The 25758-nt window shown below is 36.2% G+C and overlaps 1 protein-coding gene across 1 annotated transcript in view; it reads left to right on the top strand.

Annotated features, from left to right (window-relative positions):
- Window positions 1-25758, top strand: part of KCNN2 (potassium calcium-activated channel subfamily N member 2) — a 75591-nt gene that overhangs the window by 29820 nt on the left and 20013 nt on the right. The window contains 1 exon segment of the mRNA XM_018085848.2: window positions 19066-19207. Within this exon segment, the coding sequence (XP_017941337.2) occupies window positions 19066-19207 (142 nt within the window).

Genomic DNA, 25758 nt, shown 5'->3' with positions numbered 1-25758 from the left:
ATGCAGCTGTCTCTGAAGAGTCAGGCCAAAGGTTGTGTCTATCACTTTTTTTTTCAGTTCCAAGAAACTCACCCTTAGTATTTGTATTTCTTTTTTAAGTGCTTTTGTATATTAAAAAAAGATTGTTAGTCAAAGGAGGAGTGTCAGAGTGGTAGAAGGAAGTACGTTTTGCCTTCTAAATTCATTGCAAGTGACAAGGCTCTTCCCTGTTTTGGCACAAAACCCCAGGAATTCTCATATCCTGATATTAGTATTTTGGAAAAACTTCAGTGATATTTCTGGACTGAAATCCAGACTCCTTTTCATTTTATTTATACTGATGGTCCTGGTTAAACCCCAGCTGGCAACTCAGCCTCCCAGAGCCATTTGCTCAATTTCCCCCAGTGGGATACCCTTCATTCAAACATTTGTAGTGTGTTTTAGACATTTGTATTTGGGCAGCTGAATCAGAAAAAATGCATTAGGGTTTTAAAAGGTGTTTGTTCTCCTTTTTCCTCCTCACTATCAGTGGGGTGCGTCTGTGTTCCTGGGATCTCACTGTTCTCAGTTGTGCAGTGCTCACTAAGAATGATTTTGGAGTTAGGGTCATGATACATCACTTTCTTCATATTTTAACTGTGCAAGTGTTGGTGTGTATTATCACCTACATTTGTGTTTCTGAAAACCATGTTTTATACTAGTTCAGAGCTTATAGGCTGATCAATCAAGAACATTCCTCAATTAGAAAACAGAACGTGAATCTACTTGCAGTTGCTTTTCTCTAAAACTGATTGATATCCAGTATTTCTTTTTAAGCCTTGTTCTGTGGTAAATGAAATCCATGGGCAGAATTCCTATGGGTTTCTGCAAGAGTGGTTCACTGAATTGAAGTATATTAATGGAAAACTCAAGCTATCAGTGCAATGTGAATTGGACAAGCATCTTGGATTATTTAAGTTGCAAGCTCCTGTGTTGGGGGTTGTCTTTGAACTGTGTTTGCACGCTGCTTAGCACAGTGCTATCAAAGAATAGCACTTACATATATGATATTGCAGTACTAATGAATGTAATACTTTCTATTGAGGAAAAAAAGGAGCTAAACACTTCTGAAAGTTGGTGGCATTCAAATGAAGATGAATGCCTAGAGCAGTTCAAGAGGAACTGTTCAGTTTTGATCAATGCTGACCGTGCTGACAGCTCGTGCTGAGAACACTGCCCAGGCAGGAATCACGCCCTGCTAGCTGGCTTGTTTCCCCTGCCTACTCACTGCCCATGTGGAGCAGTTTGAGGTGAGAGCCTGTCAGGTCTCACTTGCAGAGAGGAAGATATGTTCATGTTAGTTTGGTGGTGGTGCCTTAAAGTCCACTACCTAGTAGGATCAATGGCCTTGTGCTGCTGTTAGGTGTGTGCACAGCACTGCGCTGCAGTCGTACATCAGGCTAAGCTGGAAAGGCCTGGCACTAAACAGAGGTCTCTGTACTGTGCTTTCCTGTAGGGTGTTTGTGACACGTGGCTTAAGTGCATCTTCTATTGCCAGGCTTGACAGCAAAAGAGACCAATCCCTAATCACTGGGAAGGTGCAATGAAGGTAAAAAGTACTGCAAATGTTCCAGAGTAGCAGCTACCTAAATAAGAACACACACAGTAATAGAGGGTGGCAGTGGCCTGGGGCTATAGCCTGGTTTGAAACCTGGTGCAGAATCTGTGGAAGCCCGTGGGCTTGCATTAGCTTAAAGGCCTTCAGTGATGGGGCTAAAATGACTGGGTCCTGTCTGTGTAATCATGCAAATCATGCCAAGTTGTTGGGATGAGCTTTGGGTACAAATTTAAGTATCAGTAATTAAGTGTCAGTAATTGTATAGAGCTCGGAAACAGGTTTTACAATAGTGGGAAATAGGGGTGCATGATAGAAAAAAATCTGCAGCACTCTTACTGTCATGAATGTGCATGAAAATCAATGTTATCATCACCTCAGAATGTCTATCTGAGTGCACTTCTGTGTAAGAGAAAAGAAAAAGAGAGAGAAGAATATCTGCCAATAACTGTGAATAACATAGCTGTTTTTTTGAGGGGAAGGGTTGTTTGTTTTCAAAAGTTTTATTCAATCCATTAATTCACTAAATACTGATAACTTTGACTTGCAAAAGACTACTTAAAAGGTGAAAAATAGCAGTAAAAAACAGTGTATGCTGTCTTTGAAGCAATAAAACATATTGTGATACATAAACAAGAAATGGCAGAGTTATAAAATCTGTAGCTGTAGAACAGAAGATTTTTATTAATATTAATGTTAATGTAGTGTTCTATGATAAACGTGATTACCTGGAAGTGTGAACAAATTATTCACTTAATATAAAGTGAATGGAATTAATATTGTGTGTATGCCAGAACTGCAAGACTGTCTGTCCCTGTCTTAGGAATGCAATGATGTATTTTTCACCAGTGCTTATTTTGTTACAATAGTGTAATAAAGCAGGCCATAATAATGCTAAAGAATATTCTTAATAATTATAAACCTGAGTAGATACAAATGTAGTTCCACAGTATTTGTTTTGTCTCATTAGACTGGCTGCATTAAAAATATTTTGAGTTTTAGGCAACCTTGGCATCAAAGCAGAAAGGTTTTAAAAACCTAGGAATTGAGAGTTGTGTGTAAGACTGAATAAATGAATTTAATCTTTCAAAGATTGGGATTGTATATAAGATTGGGATATTAAAGTCTCTCTTTTCCAGACCCATCTCTGCAATTCAAGTGTTTTCACTTCCTACATTTGTGCTTCAATTTCCTTATCTGTAATGCTGTAGTCCCTCTTTTGGGGCAGATAATTCAGGCATCTTCAAAAGGAACTCTACAAGCAGGGTGTGTGCAGCTTGAAAGTGCAAAACAGATATTACTTACTAGTAAGTAAACCACCCAAAAGCTAAGCTGAAATTTAGTGAATTACTAGAACAAATATTAGGACATTCACCATCCCATTAAGAAACCAAAGAGACTTTGCTGACCATGCAGGAGTGAGCTGGCAGTGAAGGTCTGGCCTCTGCAGCTCCCTTTGTACTGCTGCATTGCCACCTCTTGCCATGCTGCTGAGGTACTGAAGGTTGGAAGGTCCTCCCCGGCCCCAGTCAGACCAGCCAGCCTGACTGGCCTTCTATTTTGTTGTTGGGCGGGGTTTGTTTTGTTTTTGTTTGTTTGCTTGTTTGTTTTGTAGTTCTGGTTTTTTGTTGTTTGGTTTTGGTTGGTTGGTTGGTTGGTTTGGGAGTTTTTTTAGGGCTTTATACCTTTCATCATTGGGAATGACCTCCAATCCTTGAGCTACAGACCATACCTCTCAAGGAGAGGGGTAGTAGTTCCTTTTAGTTTAAGCAAAATTTAGTGAGTATTACCCAAGGCACTGCTCGGTTATGCATAGCCATTTTGGAACATGGTTAAACATTTGCATCTTGCTACTTGAGCACAGTAGCTGAACTCTGATTTTATTTCACCCTTGTATCTTTGGCTGTGTGTTCCATTATAGGATCAGAGGCAGACTAAGACATAAGGGACACAGTTTCAAAGTAATGTGCTTCTATCATTGCATAGTAGAGCAAACAGTTAAGCAGAGATGTGACTAAAAATCTTGAAAAGTTTGGGACTCAGCTGTCAAAACCTGTATGATTGAACTGTAACTTGGTGATCTCATGCTCTATAAACTAGTTAGTTTGTGCCATGAAAATCCATGTTCTGGAATGGGTACTGATTGAATAACTGGGTAAATTGTTAAGGAGTTAACAGTTCTGTGATATGGAAGTATTATTTTTCATAAGGCTTTAACCAGTGCCTAATTATTATCTTTAAAGTCTATGATCCTTTTAATAAATACGGGAGAGAGACCTAACCGGAGTGCTTTGTCTTTGCTTGCAGAAAGAGCTATGAGCCAGTAATGCTCTTCTGCCCATAGTTTCCTTTCTTTTAGCTGTCCCATGTGATCTGGATGCTTTTTAAATGAAATGAAATCTCAAATAGTCAAAATACATTGTTGCCTTAGCTGCTGTAAAAATGTTTAACAGATGAATTTTTTTGAAGAAGGAAGAAACAATATCTTTGTCTCATTGCAACTTAATGCTGATTGAGGAGAGAAGAGGATTTTGGCTGAGCATGTTTTCCTTTTCTGGCTTGTTTTCTACTGCTGTTGCCTCTCTCGTAGGTATAGGATAGATATAGGACATGAATTCTAGGGCCCCCTGGTGGTTTAGTGGTTAGGATGTGGCGCTCTCACCACTGCGGCCCGGGTTCAATTCCCGGTTAGGGAACTCCTCCGGGCAGATGGAGCTCGTCAGCCCTGTAAGGCCATCCATCTAAGAGAAGGTCACTCTAAACAAACCTACGTCCTGAGGACCTCGCTGCCACTGTCCAAGCTCGCTCAGCCCCGGCAGATGAACCTCAGGATTAAAGGGTGGGCTCAGTTCAGCACACACTGTGTCTCACCTAAAAAATCCACTGCGCAGGCTGGAAGGGTAATGACCTTTCCCAAATCTTTGTTCACGAAGACTGACCATGAAAGGACATGAATTCTAAAGGGAAGATGCTACTCCCTTGGTTAGCTCTGGCAAAAAGTATGGCAGAGCATGGAAGGTATTTTGGTTAATAATCAGTCGTGTCAGAAGGATCATCAGCTTTGTTTTGAATTCAATAGTTGGCTCTAGTACCTCTGAGCGAGAAACTTAAACATGGGTTTGTAACACCAACTGCTGGGCTTGCAGTGGGATAGGAGACTGTTGAGTTTACTCTGGTGCAGGTGCTGTTTGGAAAGTGCACCGTCAAGCTTCAGTCTTACTTTTGGTGGGTAGAGGGATGACATTAATTTTTTTCCTGTGTCCTTCAGTCACTATGTTCTTTGTTGTTATTGAATAACCTAAATTTACCAGTTTGTAGACACTCTAGTTTAATTGGCCTGACCTGAGAATTGTCTGGAATGTTTTTCTTTCTGACCTTAGTATCAGTCCAGGGGCTGGACTACATGTTTTTGGGCATGCAATAGTACATGTGGGAAACAACTTTGCAAATTATTTATATTAAGTAATAGCCTTCTGATAAAAACAGTTTATCTTTCCACTACATTTCAGAAAGAAGATAGTGAATGTTCTCATTCCTTAGGTTAAAGAATTGCATTTCATAAAGAATGCAGTGGATGTAACTGGCAAAGCTTCTCACAGTCTGAAATTAGAGATGTGACATTGCCTGAAATTGAACAGAGATTTCAGATCAAGTATTCATGCCCAAATATCTTTTCCTTTTAACTCTGTTTTTAGTCATTCATCTTTTCAGAAAATCATCATACACCTTCAGACTAATGAGCTTCTAAAATGTAAGCCCGACTGTTTAAACTTTGATGTTAAATTGCAGTCTTTCACAGCTGCTTTTTTTCCAAGGTTTTCAAAGGGAAATTATATGTTACATTTAGTTAATTCCCAAGCCTACAAGCATTTAAAAAAGGTTATGCATGGTAATTCTTGATAATGCTGCTTTAAGACTGGTATTTGCTCCTTGCAAGCAGATCACATTGGTGTTGCCTTCCTCATTCTTTGTGTGCTGGGAGGCAGAAGACCTGCTGACGCAATCAGTGTACCACAGCAGGACACTGTTGTCCTTTGGTGATTGTATTTCTGATGTCAAGGAGTGTGATATCACTTGATTTTTAGAAAATGAGTTCTAGCACAGATAATAGACCAAGAAGCAGATGCTGTGTTCTGGTGTTCTAGTGTGTGCTGGAGACACAGTAATCTCTACTACACCTTCTATCAGTTCATTTTCATTTTTTTTGAAGGAAAATAAACATTTAGACTAGAATAATGTTAGCACAGTTTTAGTAGGAGCAACCCTAACACTTTGCTGTTATTGAGGTCAGTGGCAGTAGCATTCTTGATAGTATAGAACACTGAAGCAAATGTTTTAGTGTACCAACAAAAGTATGCTAAATATATGCAAATAATTTATAAAGTCATAAAAGCGTTAAACGATGCAAATTTTAGTGACAAATTGCATTATTTAGTGATATAGAAGATGTTCTGTTTGTTGGAAATAGAGAGCATGAAATAGAGAATCCGTCCTACAGATCTCTTGTGACCTTGACCAAAGTCATTTATGTCTATTTCATGCAGAGAATTATGTTTACTGCTGTTGTTTGATGTGATGTCCCTGTTCTGAATAACAAAATGGCTTGACCTTAGGGAGCAGAAAGTGTTATTAAACTCTATTCACAGTGCTGATGCTTTTATATTGTTTCAAATTATTGTACAGGTAGAGATACAATCTAGCTACACTCACTTTGAGGAACAAGGTGAGAGGTGTGAAAATAGAGGAAATGTTGTTATTTCTGCTTGCTTACATTTTTCTTTCATATGCTTTTGGGAAAGATATTCAAAAAACATAAGCCATTCCCTGCAGAGGTCTGTGTGGCTGTACCGCAGCTCCACACCTACTTCTTCAGTCATAACTCCAGAACCTAAAGGAGAAATTGACTGAAGCTGGATGGCATGGAAAACCAAGACTGTATATCTCATTATCCAGGGATTTTTAACCCATATACTTAGAATTCTTTCTCCTCTTTCCTTTTGGGGGACTCCTGACTGAGTTTCTGAAACTCAAAGGGTGCAATCTAAAGAAAACCAAGATTTTTTTCTTTTAAAGGTGAAAGATAATTTTACTTTTAGTCACATAATTTCTTGAGTTCTCTAAGAGGTAACACTCAAATGTAGTCAAACAAATAGAGGAAAACTTTTCAGTGTATGCATATGTACACACATATATATATATATCATATACTTGTTTATAAATTTTTACAATGAAACTTTTGTAGCTGCAAAGATATAATTTACGTATTAAGTGGCCTGTACTCCTCTAAAATGAGACAAACATCTTCAGTTCAGTGTCTAGTTTTATTCTTTGTTTTCCAAACCAAGCATTTTCTGCTGAGATCTCTGACTTCTTTATTCTTTAATGTCATGGATTTTTGCTAATAGAATAAGATGTCTTTGACCTGTAAGCTGGTTTCCATTACTCATTTAAAATGAGGGGGAAAATACCCAAAACAAATATACCCTTTTTGGTGTCTTTTGTGATGCTTTCAAACTGTAATTTCAGATACTGTTTATGAAGCAGAACAGGTGAAGCAGTTAAGATACCAGAAAAGTTCAAAAGTACCTGGTTCTAGCTCTCCAGTCCCATTTGGAGTTCTTAAAAATGCCTCAATTGGTTTGAGTTTCTGTTGTAAATGTGAAGTCCTGCAGAAAGCCTATTGTGCCAAATAAGTGAAAGGAGGCGGATTAATACTCCATAAGGGCAGCATTCTTCTTCCTAGAACTAGATCTGCTCACGTGTATTATACATCCCTGTGTTTATCACATCTGTGAACTCATCTCAGTTCTGGGGCCAAGAGAGCACTGTAAATTAGATTTCAAGTTTGTTTTACATTTCTTCTTGCTGTTTGTACTCCTTGTTGCAATTCAGTACTAATTATGTTGACAGCCTTTATGAACCATTCCACAGTCTGAAAAAAGAGCAATTAGTTAAAATTAAATCTAGTTTTCATAGCAAGTTACAGACAGCAGGCCCAAATTCAAATGTTCCCATTCTACACATCCTTAGTTAAGCATGAGCCTTGATTATGTGCTTGCCTGTCTAAATCTTGACCAAAGAACTGAGTTTAAGTGTGAAAGTCACATAGATAACTCACATAGATTCACATGGACTTTGCCAGTGGCTAAACAATAGGCAGTAGATAATTTCTGGTTTATTAAAGGATTTTTCCAACATGTTTAACATATCAATTCCAAGACACATTTCAAGTGTAGGTAGTGCAAAAGGTAAATTCAGTTACCACACTATCCAGACTTCTCCCCTCCATTGCAAAATAGAGTGACAATTTGTAACTGCTCTTCCTTGCTGAAAATGTCTTCTGCTCAGACTCCTTCAGAATTTCATTTTTTTCTTCAGTGCTTTATTGAAATCTATAGAAATGCAGTCATAAAGTTTTAACTGAAGGTTAAGATATTAGGCAACAAAATGGTTTTGGTAAAAATGAATTAGTCAGTAGAAAGTATCCTCTCCTGTTCATGGTCTTTAGAAAAAATACTACAAGTTTCTTTTTGTTTGGCAAATATTTGTCATTATAATCAGAATGATCCCTACTGAAACTATTCTGTTCTGAAAGCAAATAGCAAATAAACTAAAAATGAAAAATTATCAAAATCATAAACCTTGATTTAAATTTTTTTAATGACAGAATTGGGAAGAAAGTACAAGGTTCAGACTTCATGTAATCTCACATTCACATTATTACAGAATTTGATGATAACATGCCAAGACCTAAAGCAGAGTAAAGAAAACTGTAATTGCATTTAGCATATTTAACATATTATGGTGGAGGTCTCTTAAGCATTTTCTTTTTGGGTACATTTAGCTGGGCAATACATCTGTCTTCAAATGTGCCACTGCAGAGGTCAAGCAAATGAGAATGATATTCCTTTGTTATAATCACCAGAGTTAAGCATGACATGCGTACTATTTTTGAAAACCTTTCTGAAACAATGGTATTATCTTGCATTTGGCTTGAGAAACTTGTGACAGAAATCCATCCCATAGTTGATCTGTGTACACACTCCACTGTAAGATGTACGACAACATAGAGTCACAAAAATGTCTTCCACATCGATAGCCTTTCTCAATCACTGCAAATGAACATCTCTAGATTAATCACAATAATTTATCCCAAACTATTTTCCTAACCTTCTAATCGGTTTGATGAAAAGAAGAAAATTGAAAAAGGGAGAACCCGTTTTTTCCCTTAAATATTGATAACCTCATGCTGAAGTTTCATACGTAAAAAAATAAGTGGAAAATATTTGTGTTACAAGTGCTTTCCTTGTTTCATTTGCCATATGGCAATATATAGTTATTTTTTATACTTTATGTTTCATAACTTTAAATGTACTAACTGGGCCCAGTACTTCATTAATGAACAGTTAATGAGATTTGGTACAACTTGCAACTGACTCTCAAAAGTACACAGACTTTGCGTTTGGAATTATCTTTATAAATATTTGGTAAAATCTAGCTAGTTTCAAGCAGTGTGATTTAAAGAAGTTAAATTCTAAAAACAGTCTTTCCCTTTAATAAAGGAAATTAAAATATATTCAAGGAACAACTTCACTTTAGCTGATTTAAGTTAAGCATATGACTCCAGCAGTGTTCATGATACGGGGTGTGAGGCTACTCCAAATCTGAGGCAATCAATGAAATCTTTTGATTGACCTGACCACAGGCTTCTGCTCTGATTCAAACTTCGTAAATTCTGTCTAGATTTTAAAAAATCTTTTCTTATAAGCTGCTGTGCTATATAAACCAGCTTTATTCTCCAATTTATGCAGAATTTATGGTTTGATTAATCTGGCATTTTGTTATTTTATTTCCAAGGGAAAGGAAATTGGCATGGGCTTTTATTTTTTTTTTTTATTTTATTTTATTTTTGCCATCTGTTTCTAGTGTCCATTACATTAGAGAACATGCTTATGTTGATAAAATTGTTGATATCCTCATGAAAATTGGACTAATAGAAAAAGAGAGGAGGCTTTATGGCCATGAACTTGTACTTTGTTCCTTTTTGTACAAGGCAATACATCAGCTTCTGCTGTAGAAAACCAAGATATTTAAAAATAGTAATTTGCGTAATGATAAATGAAATTAGTTCTATAAGAGAAAAATAACTTGAGTGCTCAGTTTGTCAGAAAGTCTTCCTGAAGAATTCAGCATCATCTTTGCTGTATAATTTCCCCTCCTCCTTTTTTGTCCACCCACTAAAAGGCTAACTTTTACCTAATTCTGATGGTTTATGACAGAAAAAAAAAAAAAAGGTGGGCTTCATTTGAAGTGTATAATGATTAATTCTATTTCTAATTTCTAAAACTTCTATTTCTGAAGTTTTTCTTTAGCAAATTATTTAAATATCATTTGATTCTGATGATTTCAATTAAAAAAAAAACAAACCCAAACCAAAACAAACCCTAAATCTTTCCTCCTTCCATAGGAAGTTTATGTATAAAATAGTAACAGGGTATCTCCAGATGTGCAAAATGCAAAATGCAAGATAAGTGAAAATTTTAGGGGGGATAGAAGTACTTGCTAGCAAATATAATGAATGATTCACTGTAGACCTCATTAAGAAACACTTCGATTTTGAATGATTCATATTTCTATCATAACACAGCTTTAACCAGTGCTGTTGTATACTTTGAAAAATTAAAGCAAACCTTAAAAATAAAATTCCTTCTTATCGTATTGACAAATCTCAAAGATTAGCCTGTGTAAAAAATAGTGGCTGCAGAAAGGAAATACACACGCCTATATATCTTAAATAAGACTAAAAGGTGCTGAAAAATAGTTTTCCCTCAAGCTTGCTTGTGTCACTTCAGTTTCCTTCTTTCATATTCATCTATTTTAATAGTATATTAAATGTGTATTTATAGTAACTTCTTTTGCAGAACAATTTTTGATAAAGATGATATATAGAACTACAGAAAGAGCAGGTCTTGGATATTTCATTTTATTTCTAATAGTCAATGTGTTTGCAGTCTCCATCCTTTCTGGATTACTTGTTGAATTTTGCTTTGAAAGCAGAGTTAATGTTTACTCAAAAGAGTGTTTGTCAAGGACAAGTTCCCTTTACCAGCTCCTATCCTAAACCCTTCAGATAGTATCTCTCTCCACTGAATTAGAGTCATGCTCTCTCCATTTTGAATTTAATTTAGAGTTCAAGTAGCTTCAGAAATGTATTTTGAGATACTTTCACAGCCTGTATCCTAACAGGTGGAATAGTGAGATGAAAATGTTGTTGCACTTGAGAAGAACCTTAAAGCAAGTTTACTCCCCATGGTCAATGCTCTCTCATTAAGCTGCTAAAGAGACAAAAGGGTGTCAACAGCTCTTTATCCTGGGCCGTGTGGAAAGCCTGATCGATTGCTTGTTCACTAAAAATTTTTCCTTGTTGCTTCACATATGGATGCTGAGGCATTTAAGAGGCTATTTTGCTGCCTCAGGACATGCGGCTATATTTGGCAAAATGAAGAATTTTGGTGTTATGCAATTTTTGGATGTCTAATTTAAGAGATTTATTTTTAAACCTGCGTGTCATTATAAAGGACTTTGAGTTCATTTGTTTTTAGTTGGAGCTTTGAGCATGCAGGCTAATCAGACCATGAAGTATGGAGCGGAAGGTGAAGACCACCAAAATAATGATAGGCTGTAACAAAGATCTTAACTTCATGCAGGGAGTCTGTCAGAGACCTATAAAAAATTAAAATGTGATATTTCATTTCCAAAAAATGAGGCCCCAAATGGTATGACAATAATGTATTTTGTGCTGTGGGCACTATGAACCTGGAGCAGAGTTCCACTTTGCATTGAAAAAGGTACTAGTGTGGTTTTTTTGTGAAGACTAAGAAGTCACATATGATGGAATTTGTGGAGCACATTGTAATATGTGCACCAAAGTTTGTGAATAAAAGTTGTTCCGGACCATACTGTTTTGGTGCTGATTGGTAGTCCTGATCCAGCAGCTAACAACAACCACTAGAGCCTGAGTTTGCCTCTTAACATTTGAGCTATATGAAGAATTGAGCTGTGTGACCATGGAGTCTGGACATGTATATAGGAGTTGGAAAAGGCTAGAGAGGTGAGCTTTTAAAATCCAAAGGCAACCTCTTGAAACATGACAACTCTTTTTATTGTTGACAGCATGTTATCAAATGTAAATACCTGAGAAAAGCTGAATTCCTGAGCCTTCTGTATAGCCTGAAGAAGACAGATCTATCTGAAAGATGATCTGAATATAATAAAATGGTTTTGTCCAAATACTTAAAAATTAAGCAAAATTTTTGCACAAAGAGTGATTAATATATGATTTTTGAAATGGGAAGAATCAGTCATGTAACCTTCATGACAGCTGCTACTGTTAGTCATAGTTTTCATCTCTGAGAGACACAAAGATATTCATACTGGCCTTACTTTCAGTTCCATTTCTCTTGTGTACATTTTATTAAAATAAGCCACGTTTAGGCACAGTGAACCTGGTTGGTTTTCAAAACAGTCAAATTATATGTTTAAAAAAACTTGCTGCAGGCAAAGCTCATTCAGGTTTCTAGGAGTTAAGGATTGTTTAGGACTTTTTGTAGAGCTTTCTGAGATCTTTAGCATTATTCATTATTCTACTGAGTCACAACAAGCACGTTGGAAGTAAATATATGTTATAGTTAAGTTTAAATTCCCAAACAAACATTTCATTATGTTTCTACATGTTGAAGAGTAGAAGAATAACATTATATGTTTTTTTGAGTTTGATAAGCTTATCAATTTTATTAGGATGCTTCTTGAGATAATTAACAATATTCATTCCAGAAAAGCTTTATTGAAATCTGAAATGTGAGATAAAGACAAAGTCAAAGTAAGAATTTTGAAATGGATAATCATGCAAATACTAAATGGGAACATTTTGAAAGATAATCTGTGGAAATAAAAAAAAAAACCAACAGACAAAAAAACCCCAAAACAAAACAACAAACAAACAAAAAAAACCAAAAAAACAAACCAAACCAAACTCAAAAAAACCCCAAAACACTACACCGGAACTCCTAGTCCCCCTGTTGTCAATTTTACTTCAGTTATGCCACTGCAGAAACAAAATAGCTTGCAACTGATGAAAAGAACACAGTAGGAAGTAAGAATATGCCTGTATTGGGGGATATATACAAAAGAGGGTGGGATGGGTTGAGGGTGCTGGTTGTATTTCTTAATTGAGGCAAGAAAAAATTCTCTTTAAACCAACTGTGTGAAAATTTCAATAAGACGTATTAATGTTTTCAAGTAGTCTAAGACCTTCTGAAGCAGTAGTTATCACTTTATTCACAGGATTACTTTTTTGTACATTGATACTGAATTCTCCTTTCTTTGCCTTTATTCTTTTTAGTGGATTGCTGTCTGTAACAAATGTAAAGCTTTCCAAATTTCCCAATACTCATAGAATTGATTCCAAAGATTCTACCTAGCACTCAAACTATTGCTGAATGCAAGTTAAAAAAACTCCAAGAACATAAGGTACTTCTAAGAAACTTCAGCAACCTTGTGCTTGTAGCTGAATGGCTTCTTTTGGGAAGATGGGGTATCTTTCCATCTACTATGGCTGCAGACAGATATAAGGATTTAGCAGAACATCATCTCTCTACACACCAGGAAGACAAAGCAAGACCCTCACCAGTTGAGGACAAAGAATAGCTTGACACCCTTTGAAAAGATGGCAGTTAATTCCTTGTTTCACTACTGGTAGGTTACCCATTGCCCAAAGCACTGACAGGGGGGTATGGCAGCAGCTAGGAGTTTTAGTAATTTTGTCCTCCCCCTTATGTTTAAACTACAATTTATATTCAAGAATAATGATAAAATTTCTTAAAACATGCCATCTCACCCTTCTGATTTTGTGTGATTTCTCTCTTCTCTGTTCTCTTTTCTTTTAGATTATTTTTTCATCCATCTTACTAACATAGTAACTTATGCTAGTAATGTAATGATGCTTCATATTCCTTGGGGTTTTTTTAGCTTTCTATAAACAGCAAGCAAATACTTGTAGCAGAAAAATCATGAAGATTTTTGACCATGGTAGAAGCAATCCAGAGAGCTTACTCTCATCCATTACTTTTGGTTGGGTTCACAACTGCTACTGATCTGAGTCGATCTGTTTGAAATCCAGTAATTTTTTTGTGGCGTTCTGTACTTTCATGAAGCAGTTTTTGTGAAAAGAACATTTTTGCTCATGTTCATAAATATTTGGGGGACGTCAACAGATATTTCATAAAAAGACTGGGACAAGAGTGCATTTCTTCAAGCTGCCCTTCTGATCCTAAACCTGACAAGGCAGGCAAAAATTCTGCCATCATACTAGGAGTCAGTGCCACTGTTCTTTCCTAGTGCTGCTGAGGTTTTCTTTTTTTGTTGTTGTTGGTTTTTTTTGTTTTAAACAGGAGAAAGTAAAAAGAAATAAAAAGTCCTGTCTGTTATCATCACTGTATTAACAGCTAAAAAGCTGCCAGTTCCTGCCATATAACTAAGACTAAAGAGGCACTTAGTAATGGAATGGCCTGATATTGTGGGGGAGCTCTAATAGCTGATTAGGTCAATCAGTGTCTCAACAGCATCTTCACAAGTTTCTGGTGTAATGGACTGAGCCTGTTTCCAGCTGTTACTAGTCTAAAAGTTTTTAAGGTTTGACAAAACAAAATTCAGCCTGGATTGCCATTCCAGTACAGGCCAGGAATTTCTTAATTATTATGGTAAAAGCAGGCCATTTTCTTTCCTACAAAAAGGGTCATCTTTTCAAATATTTTTTAGTTCTTTCCTTGACTTGTTCAAGAAAGCAAAAACAAAGATGGAAAGTAATCAGAGGCTGTCCATGGAGGCAAGACAAACTGAAATGAAGCTGCTAAGTGTGAATTGATGCATCAGTGGTCAAGCTTAATGTTGTACTTGATTTATTCTTATTCATCACTTTTTAAGATGAATGTGTTTTAGATGTCAAGATGTGAATGTTGGGATGATTGTGTGCAGCTAAAAAGATGATGTTTACCAAATTAAATGAAACAACATCACATACAAACATGGTTCTGGAAGGGAAGCAGTACTGAAAATCGTGATACCAATAGTGATACCAGAAGTAAAGGAGTACTGTCTGTTGCAGAAACTGAAATACTTCTTTGACAACCAAAGCCACTGCAGTATTGTCAGATGAGGAATATATTTATGTTTCTCTGAGATGAGTTGTAAAACTCCCACTCAATTTGGCATAAGAAGGAATCAAGCAATGCTATTTTTGCACAAATATAGTCATTCAGCTATTTTTGGTTTAAATTACAGTAGTGTCAGGACTTATATATGCTAGTTGGTGAGAACTGGATAGTGGTGTTTCACAGGATGATGATTACCTGGTGAGTAGTGTGGTCCAGCTGCAACACCACCTGAGTTAGTATATTTCTTATTAGAAAAGGAGTGTGATAAATAATTCTTATGCCTGTGTGACCACTTCAGCCAGTGGTTTTTCTGCTTTAGGGCAATATATCGATTTTCTAAATGACCCTTATTTCTGCTGCCATGTAAGGCTGTGTGTCTATAGCTGCAATTTTAACTAGCTCTTATCTTCAAGTGACTCACTGTATTTCTAGTGCAAGTTTTTATTGACTAAGAATAGTGGACTTTAACTATTTAAATCAATATAATTGTAGTGATTCTAGTTTTAAAAATCCAAATCTTAATAAAAATAAAAATCTTTATCAAATCTTCTGTTTTGGAATTTGTTTCAATTTCAGTGACAGATTTGCTTTCTGTCACTGAAAGAAAATCTTTGTTTCTTTTTCCTTGCTTCCTGAGCTTGGGTTTCCAATCTGTTCATAGTACAGTGCTTTCCTGTCAGATCTCAGAACTCTCAGATACAGAGTGAATGGATAGTTTAGGAAAACTACAGGTGAATTCTGAAATGTATTACATCCAAGCTGCCTTTCACAGTCCAGCTGGAATTTGGAGATGTAGTGGCATATGATGACTGGCAGTGAGTGAGACAGCTCTGCTCCAGCTGTTTGTGTGGATGCCTTTTCTCCTCACGATAGCATCCACTGCAACTGACTCTACTGGGGATAGTCTCAATAGTGAAGTGAAAGATACAGTGGTAGGAATTACTTTTCTCGGGTCTTCTGGTGACTTCAGTGCCACACATTAGAGCTGCAATTATAGAAACACATGGGAAAGTTTAACTTCTACTCTCTCCATTTTATTATTCCCTGTATAAATTGAGAAGTTCAGTCTTTAGTGATGGGATAACTTTGAAAGCAAGTAATTAAAGGCAGTGGATTGATTTCTTTCCCCCTCCTCAAAACAAACTTACATGCCTCCAGTTTTAATTTTTAGCCATTTCCATGACTGTACAAATAAGATGCTGTAATTAATACTTTCTGAAGAAATTGCTTTTCGTGCTTTGATATAGATGTAATCATTTTCTACCTGACTGTGGACACAGGGCAGCAGAAAACTCTCTTGTCTTTGCTTATTCAGGCTTAAATCCCAAGTGGTAGTAGTGCCTAGTGACGGAGCACTTGGAAATGTATGCTGGCACAGTTGTAATCTTATGAAAATCAGAACGATGTAAACATGCACCAGAATTTCTGATCACAGAGATTCAAAAATCATGACTGAAGTTGGAAAAATATACAAGACAAAAGTAAACTACCTTCCTGTAAATCTGGCAAAGAAATTATGGGATTCTCAGGAGAGTGACACCCTTTTAGATTGTCTCTATTTTGCTTATGGATTTTTAACTTGAGAAGACACCCCTCCAACTTTCCCTGTACAGTGCAAGAGAAAGTTTTTAGATTTTGTTGAAAGATTAAATTAGGCAAATTAGGTAATTTACATGCTTTGTCATGCTTGAGCAGTTGAGGCAACAGGGAGGGCACAAAGTACCCTTCGTTTCTTAGTCAAAGTCATTCATAAGTATTGCTGATGATTTTTAAAGTAAGCATGCAACATTTAATTGCTGAACTAGACCCTTAAAGTCACAACCAGGTGAAATATTCAGAGTAGGAAATCCAGCAGTCCTGAGCTAACAAGATGAAAACATTTGAACAGGTCTTTGAAGTGTGGTACCTAATATGGATGCAGATGGCTTTAACAAGCAGTTTATCTAGGAAACCTTAATTGTCTCTGTGTCTCCAATGAAACTTGAAAAACTTCTCATGTGCCTTTTAAAATTTAACCCTGTGTCACCTTTTTAAGAAGAATCTTTGTGTATGTTGGCTTGTATGTTTTCTGAAATGAGTAAAGGATCATAAGTGAATAAAGACTCCATTATCTTTTCCCTTTATTGTTCAAGGCTTAAGAGAGATGTTTTGGCATTCTTTGTGTGAAACTGGTATTTTTTTCTGGAACTCAGTGAGCTGTCTTTGAATGTTCTGTTTTCAGTCTTATTAAGATGTCCATAATTATCACTGTGTAGTGCTGAAATTTTGTGAGGATGTTAACTATTTGGACAAAATGTAGAAAAAGTCAAAAGCATTGCATTGCATTTTCATCATCACAGAAAAGCCTGTTTTTTATCAGAAGTATGAAAATGGCTGGGTTCAAAATCCAAAGAGAGGCATTACATAAATGTATTATAAATATTTATGTGAGCATTTACTACTATTTAACTGAGTTGCTAGCCTTAGAAGAATGTTTTGTGGCTTTAGTGCCCTTCTGTGAAGCTCATCCAGACCCTATGGGTCATATCACTTGCATAATGCTCTGTAGGGAGTAGCATGATTAGATACATATGCTTTCTTCTTGCCTCCTGGATGAGATGACTGTGTTTTTCTCCCTGTATCCATATATTTCACAGCCATTATTCGCTAAGTTTGTTAAGTGGAGAATAAAATCCATAACATTGAATGCACACTGGAAAAAAAAAACAATGTCCGATTGTTTTTTGTTGTGCAGAGTGCTGTGATCATAAGCTATATCAAGTTTACTGTCAGTTTTTTTACTAGTCTTGTTGCTGTTGTGGTTGTCATTATTTGTGTCACTGTCATCTTTAGGAATCCAAACGTGGGCTTCTTCAACATTGTTCTAGGTTTTGTTTGAAGCAGAACAAAAAATCTTCAGAAGCTTGTATAAAGTATGTGAGAGACAACACTGATACCAGGAGAGATAAAAGTCCATGTGAAATATGGAACAGACTGGTTTGGAGTGATTGCTGTGGTCTATGGTAGTCGAAGAGTTCTTACGATTTGTGATTATCAGGGCATAGGTGGGACTTTGAAGGCAGAGTTTTGCAGACATTTATAGTGAATATCTTACAAGTGATAGAATAAGGAATTTCTTGAGAGAGCCTGTGTGCTCGTTCTGCGTTCTTGCTCCGTCACAGAGACTGTGGTCCAGAAAGGAGGAAAACAAGCAATTATTTAAGTTGGGGAAAGCAGGTTGTTTACAGATTTGTGAACTAATTTGTTAATGACCCTCTGTGACCCACTGTAAGACATGGATTTAGGAACTGGGTAAAGTAATACCCTTGGGGAATCTAACAGCATGTAATTAACCTGAGGCTTCTCAGCAGCTGCAGGGGTGATTGCAACCTTGAGTCTGCAGTGGCTGCCACAGAGGTTCTCTGTGGGAAAGCTGCTCTGTCCAGGGAGCAAAATTCCACCTATCTTAGGCCGTTAGGCACTTTTCCTCCACAGAGTTAGTGGTGACAACAGGTTTTTAGACGTAAAATGTGTCCTTATATCTTCACAATCTATTAGGTATGTATGTTATGTGAAGACAAGGTTATTAATCTGAATTTAGTTTCAATATTGTAGTGGAATATGTTCATTTGTCGCTTCAAAGAAAACAAGACAACAAATGGCACATAATGAAATTTCACTTAATAGCTGACCTAACACAAAAGGGTGGCTTTGCTATATTTAAGGTAAAGATCTTTTGATGATGAGAAATACGATAGCATATTTTTCTATTTATCTTGAACATGTAGATGGCAAGGGTAGGCCATAGGTTGTCTAAGACAGCATTTATGTAATACCTCATGATTAGATTTTTGATCATAGACTTGCATTTAGGCCAAGGAGATGAAGATGTGCACTGCTGTCTGCTTGTGCTCACAGCCTTCTCTCACTTTCATAATTGCCTCAGACTGCTACTGTAGTAGACTGTTGTCTTATGCTACTGAAGAGTATTAGCAGGACCTGTACTCCCAATGAAGGCATTCTATTAAAAAATTAGATTTCAGCTTTTTTAATGATAGTAACCAAATCCTGAATTATAAACCATCACAAGTATCTCTACTGCTGATTCTATTTTTATAACTTCTGATTCTTTACTGCTGATGTAATTGCATTTGAGTTTTATTTAATTCCTTAGAGCTGCTTTTAAGAAGGAGATATAATACAAGAATGATCAGATGACAAGTTAATGCAATTTCTTTCTGGCAGCATGAAAGTTTAATAATTGTTTTCATGATGAAGAAATTGTTTTCTTCTTCTTTTCAGATACCACGATCAACAGGATGTTACTAGCAACTTCCTTGGGGCAATGTGGTTGATTTCAATAACTTTTCTATCCATTGGATATGGGGATATGGTACCTAATACATACTGTGGGAAAGGAGTCTGTTTACTTACTGGAATCATGGTGAGTGAATTTATTCATTACATATGAGATTACATTTGCTGCAATTAATCCCACAACTTTTTGTAGTCAAAAAGAAACATTTATTTACTGTCTTGCAGAGTATAAATACTTACTCAGACCATTCCCATAGTCTTTCATTCCTGGTCATGGAATGGAGTTTTCTTCTTCTTTAGGTAAAATTTAACAGCTGCATAATGAAATACAGAGAAACAAATTCCACCCTGACTTAATTCATAGCTTCAGAAATCGCAGTAGATTCTTTCATTAAATGTTAAGGTATCATATCATCTTGATCATCTTTGGACATGTGTAATTGAACAAATACTAATAATGAATCTTCAGTTCTGACTTTCCTTTCTTAAAATTAAGTTATTTGTAAACAAAGAAACATGATGGTGGTGAAACTCCTAAAGCCTTTTGCTTGAGCATAGTTTTCTAATCGATTTCTTACAAGTCTTATACTATCCATAGCATTCCATTGCTGTAAGTGGATTTAAGTTGTGCAGTTTGCACCGTAAGAGGTTTTGCTACCATTGATATCATTCAGCAGTTAGACCATGCAAACTCAATATTTCATGTCAAGGTTTAATTTTTCGGTATTACTCTATTTGGTCAAAGTTAGGCAGGGAGTAAGCCAAAGTATTACAATGTCTGGGAAATTTACACATATCTGCAGTAAATTAGAAGTAAACAAGTTCAGGACTCTGCCACCTTTATTTATATCAACTTCTGTATAAATGTCCCTGTCAATGAGAGAGGCAGAATGATTGTCATGTAACACTGTATATAACAATAAGATACATACTTACATCTGAATTTTGTCTGTTGTAATTAATACAGTTCCAATATCTACCTCTGTTAAAACACTTGTATTGGGATTATGGCTGACCACAGATGGTATCAAATCATTGCCCCTTTTGAACAGACGTTTTGGTAAAATTTTTTCTGTAAGTGTGTATTTTACGTCCAGAGACTAAAATAGACAAATGCATTTTCTTAATGTTTATAAAGATTTTTATTTAAATGCTTTTTAAAAAAAAAAACACCAAAGTGATTGGTTTCAGGTCTTTGACTTTATTGAGAAAGACTTGCAGTAAATTTTGCCAATGGTGGCAGATGCATATCTCCTTAAATACAGTTTACACTGCAGTTGGAAAGTACAGGCTGAAAGCAGAATGACTCAGAAGGCTTTTGTAAAGGCCGTTGGCTGAGCTCAAATCTGCCATCTTCTGGGGTATTTGGCTTTGCTTGTCTTTCTTAGATTTTGATGCCAGAGAGAATAAAATGTGCTCATAAGTTCATTAGGAAAAATATGGAGAAGCAGTGTATATTGCCACAGGGACATGCAGAATGGGGACAGAACCCTGTTATAAAGCTTTCCTTCTTCCCAGGCACTGTTAATTAAGAAGCAAATACTTGAAAGTACAGGTATAAGATCATTTTTTCCCACTAAAATTATTCAAGACTTTGCAGAATTTCATTATGAACAAGTATTACACAGAAATCTAGGATCTTTCAAAGCCCTGCAGAAGTGCAATGAGAATAGTAGTATTGGTAATAATCATCTATGGGTTTCACACAAATGCATTTCTGCTAGTGCAAATGGATAGTAGCAGCTGGACTGTTGTTTTAAATATCTGTGGATCAGCTTATGATTTTATTATGATGAAAACAAAGTAAAAATAAAATTAGAAAAACATAGTACATATTTTTGCAAATTTTATTCTATACACATGTGAATGAAGGACACAGAAGTTGAAATAATAAAATGGATTTTTCATTTCAGTTATGATAGCACTACTTGGATTCAGATTATTTCTGGCAGTTGCTTCCGTGAACAACTAAAGTACAAATTTATATATACTACTTTTTATACTATTTTCACACATGGCATTGCTTTTTCACAACTGATAGACCTGTAAAATGTATGGATGATACTCACTCACCTTTGTGTCTGTGATTGTTTTTTCTTAGTGATCATAAATTCTGCAGCTGCTTTGGATGCACAAAGTCTCCAGTCTGTCATGGTAATGAGTTTGGGATAAATACCTCCAGAGACAGATAGCATTCTTAACAAAAAAATGAGCCAAGTAGCTAGTATGTGATGATAGAGCCTCACCTCTAATTGCATTAATGTCTTCTTTGACAAAAAAATTATGGAGCAATAGGAAAAAGTCAGATGATAAAATTACTCGGGGGGGGGTTGTTTGTTTTGTTTTGTTTTTATAAAGGATCTGAGAGATACAAAGTATGAAACAGTGAACATAATAATGAACTCTCTTCCAGCCTAACCTGCAATACCAAAAAGCTTATAGGTCTTCAATATCATTCTTTAAAACCAGCTACTCTTCTGAAACTTGTACAGTAACTAATTAATGTTTGTTGTGAAAAATATAAGATCCTAAAAGAACAAACCTAGTGATTTTTATTTCATAGGAGTGATTGATGGTCTAATTAAAAGATACATGAGGGTAACTGTTGAATGTATGTAGCAAAATGCAACTGTATATGTGATTTTAAGAAGAAAAGTGTAGTTCCCTAGAATCTGAAGTAGCAAATACATTGTTGGATTAGTGTAACCAATAAAAAATACCATTGAGTGTTTGCTTTTGGGTAAGGTCCCTGTTAAAAAGGATAGAAGGCAGAATAAATAGAAATACTTGTGAATACAGGAGTAGTTACACAGACCACTGAAGAGTTAATATTGGTTTCTCAGAACTGATGGCCCATGGAGGCCTTGCTTTGGAAAAGAAGAGCCCAGGTGCCCTGGCTGTCCTCCCACTTTGGCCTCAGGAATTGCTTTCTGTGCAATGTAAATGGAGGACTCAGGCTGAACTCTGCCTTGTACTTCAACCTGGGAAGTGGACTTTGTGCAGTTTGCTGGTGGCACCAAGTTGAGCTGGCTTTTGGAACTGTAACTACTGCTCTCTTGAGGCACTGGTTCAAGTGGCAATCTTTGGAATTCTACAAATGTGCACTGCTGGTAAAAAATCTTTACACATATTCAGATTATACCAAAAGGAAAAATACTTTGAGAACTGTTGAGAGTAAGAGAGCAAAGAAGTCTGATTAATGTACTAGAAAAACGGGGGGAAAAAAGTCCTGTGAACAAAGAAGGCAAATAGTGAGAAAATATTGTCATGTTGAACAGTTTACTTTCTGATCTTGCAAAGCGGTTAAATATGTGAAATTTTCATGAAAATACTGGCACAGCACAATACAAAGATGGGTTAATGCAGAGATGCTTTACAGACAAGCAAGTGAGAGTGAACTGGATACCTCAGCTCGATTACCAATAAGTATTTTTCCAATGACACTTCACTAGGCAGCAGTAGTAGACAATGGCCCAGTTGGAATATAAATCAAATAGCACGTGTCCTCTGCCCTCTGTATACATTGGGTAGGTCTGCAAGGCTGTGATGGATGGATAGAAATATGGCTGCTCTCACTGTTGTTAGGACAGGATAGAGAGGGAGTGGTGAGACCCATGGCTGCACGTTGTGCAGCTCATTGGGGTTATGTCTGCCCACTGAAGACACTGTGCCTGGTGGTCAGTGCACACCCAGGTAGGTCTCTCAGATCCTCATCAGCAGGGGGATCTCAGCTACAGGTGGAGCAACTTTGCTTGTCCAGTTGCTAAGCACAACTGCTTGTATAGGCAGCACTTCCACCTTCTTAATGGCTTTTTGGAGTTAAGGCTGTGGAGTGCTTTGCAAAATTTTCCTTGCTTTATGAGGAGTATAATGAAATCAGCAAAAATTTAAAGATGGTCAGTAGAAATTGGGGAGGGGGGGCAAGTGTGAGAGGATATGGAACAATACATAATTATGGCCTGTGAGATGGACAATTTTTATAGACCTTTGTAAGCTTTTATAGTTATGCAAGATAAAATAATGGCAATCCATTCTTCCAATTCCAGATAAAAGGATCTGTTGCAAGGTTTGAGAGGACATTTCTCCTTTTATACATACAGCATTATGTGGTGAGATGGTGCATTTAACTTATGATGCAAAGCTTAGGATGCAGAATCTTCCTGCAGAGCCACCTGTAAACAGTTAGAAGCAGACCTGTAGGTCAAGCCTGTGTTGCTACAAATAAAATGAATGAGCTGCAATTGTCCTGTCACAGGGTGCACAAGTTGTTTTGATGAAGATTGCTTTAAATAAAATAGCTGTTATTTCAAAGTATCTGCCTTGCTAATGCTGAAATTACAGTTTAATTGCTTCTGTTATTGAAATGAACTTCAAAGAGATTGTTAGGCCTATGAAAGAAGCAAATAAATAAGGAAAGGTCCTTAAATTTATGCAGTAAAGGCAGACAAGATTAGAGTTTTTTTCTTGCAAAAATTTTAAGTCTCATCTTTTAACTACAGGATTTGAATACCACGAATGTAGATGAAGAATTCTTATTAGAGTAACTGTAATGCAGTCAATATGCACAGTCTGGATTTAGGGATAGTACTTTTTATTAGTTCTAAATTTTGAATCAAAAATTAATCAGATCTCATTTAAAATGTTCTAATGCTGTGAGTTTTAATGTCCATTCAAAGTATTTATTTAGTTCTAAACAATAACAGTTTCTTTCCTATGAATCATGAAAAAGTGGTGAGGATGAGGTGTTTCCTCTGTGAGAATAGGGGGCTCTTCATTTAAGGTTAAATGATGGTGTTTGTGTATACAGTTTTATTGCAGACAGCCTGATCTTACCAACAAATACAAAGAACTATCCAGAAGAGGAACATGGCACCTAGAGTGGCATAATTTTTAACTGTATGACTTTTGTAAGTAGCAAAATCTGAACTGTATCATCTTTGAAATTTACTAGTTACTAGACTGTAAGAAAAAGAGGGAAAGAAAAAAGGAGATTCTAACTGAATAGTTAACATGGTCTGCATGTCTTCTGGAATAAGTCCTGAAAAAGAGAAAAAGAAGGTAAACATCAGATTTTAGCAATCAAATATTTTTAATTATTTTATAGAACTTTCTATGGACAATGTACAAAAAGTTCATAAATTATTTTGCATAATAATGCCTAAAACATTGTGCAGTTTTATGAAAACTTTTATTTACATTGTTTAATTGGCAAAACATAGTTGTTTGTGAAACACAGAAATGTATTTTGAATTATACTCTAAAAGCTGAAAAGGTATGATCAATTCCAGTCAAAGCAATGTGGTGAATAGTTTTGTGGATGAGAAGAGTTTCAAAAATCTAGAACACTGCTCAATTTTTACTTCCCTGAAAATATAGAAAATATGAAAAGCTTTTCCTACAAATTGATAGCATCTCAGTTCCACGTCTCAGATATATGTTAGAATTAATTTCAGTTAGTTTTGATAATTCAGTAATAAATATAAGTGACATCAGGCTTTAGAACAGATTGTGTTTATTCCTTCTAACATATTACAACCTACATAGACAGTGTGTTGTGCAGAAATTTATTATGGAAAAGAAAATTAATGATGCCTTAATTCTTAGGGATGAAGCTGTTAAAAGTTGGGCTGCTCAGACATTCTTCAGCTCCTCTACTATTATTGTTCCAGCACAACAAATTGTAAAAATAGAAACTTTTGTGACGAAAAGTGTTGTTTGGGATTATTTTATGTCCATGGCTTGTTGGAATGAAATTTTTAACTGAAGTAAAGAAAAATAAAGTATTAAAATTGAGTTGAGAAGCTCCAAAACGTGATCCCTAAAGTAGTGGTCATTAGGGCGGTATTCTGAAATGTGAGAGGATGGCAGAAACTCTGCCTCTGTTTGAGTAAACAAAATCTCCTGAAAGTTTTAACCCTCATTTAGAATTAGAAAAATTAAAGGAAAAAAACTTCCTCAGAAGGTCTTTAATTTGTACCAGTAGAGCAGGGAAGTTTCTGAGCTGTCAGAGGACAAGGGAACTGTTTCACTTAGATCTAGCTATGGATGCATTTCAGCAAATTCAAAGGCAGCTAGTTCCTGGCTGGAATGAGCAGCAGTTGTCCCATGATATCTTTGTTTATGTTGATGTGACTGGAGCTGATTACTCTTACAGCAAGACTTCTGCTTTGTTTTGGAAAAATATAATTTCATCTACAGTAGCTTCAGATTTAATACACTAATTTTCATATATTTTTACACGTAGTCTTACGAAACTTTTGTGTGTACAACATAGGTGTTGGACAAGAACATCACTGGTAGCCATCATCCCTTGTAGGCTCGTGAGCCTGCTCATTTAGGGAAGTCGAACTTCACCTCCTTGCTCAGCAAAAAGGTTTTTTGCACACTGGCATAAACTGTTTTGATCTCCAGGAATTTTTTAGCTGTTAGGACCACTGAAGGGTTTCCGGAAGCCCAGACACCAGGGAACATTCAATTGTCAGGCTGCTCTGAGTTAACACTACTATCATTTATAGGTTCCCCTGTAGAATAGATATTGTCATCATCTTGTAAATCATCATGTCCTGTGCTGAACCACATGTCTTTCCTAGTACTCAGCTTGCATTACTTCAGAAGTGTAATTCACCCCCACTACCCATTACTGTGTGTGAGAGTATTTAATCAATTTCACATTTATAC

Source organism: Manacus vitellinus, unplaced genomic scaffold (assembly GCF_001715985.3).
Source record: "Manacus vitellinus isolate BGI_N305 unplaced genomic scaffold, ASM171598v3 scaffold_9_pilon, whole genome shotgun sequence".
In the NCBI taxonomy this organism is placed as follows: domain Eukaryota; kingdom Metazoa; phylum Chordata; class Aves; order Passeriformes; family Pipridae; genus Manacus; species Manacus vitellinus.
Note: the sequence above shows the minus strand (reverse complement) of the source record. Positions and strands in the feature narration are given on the sequence as shown.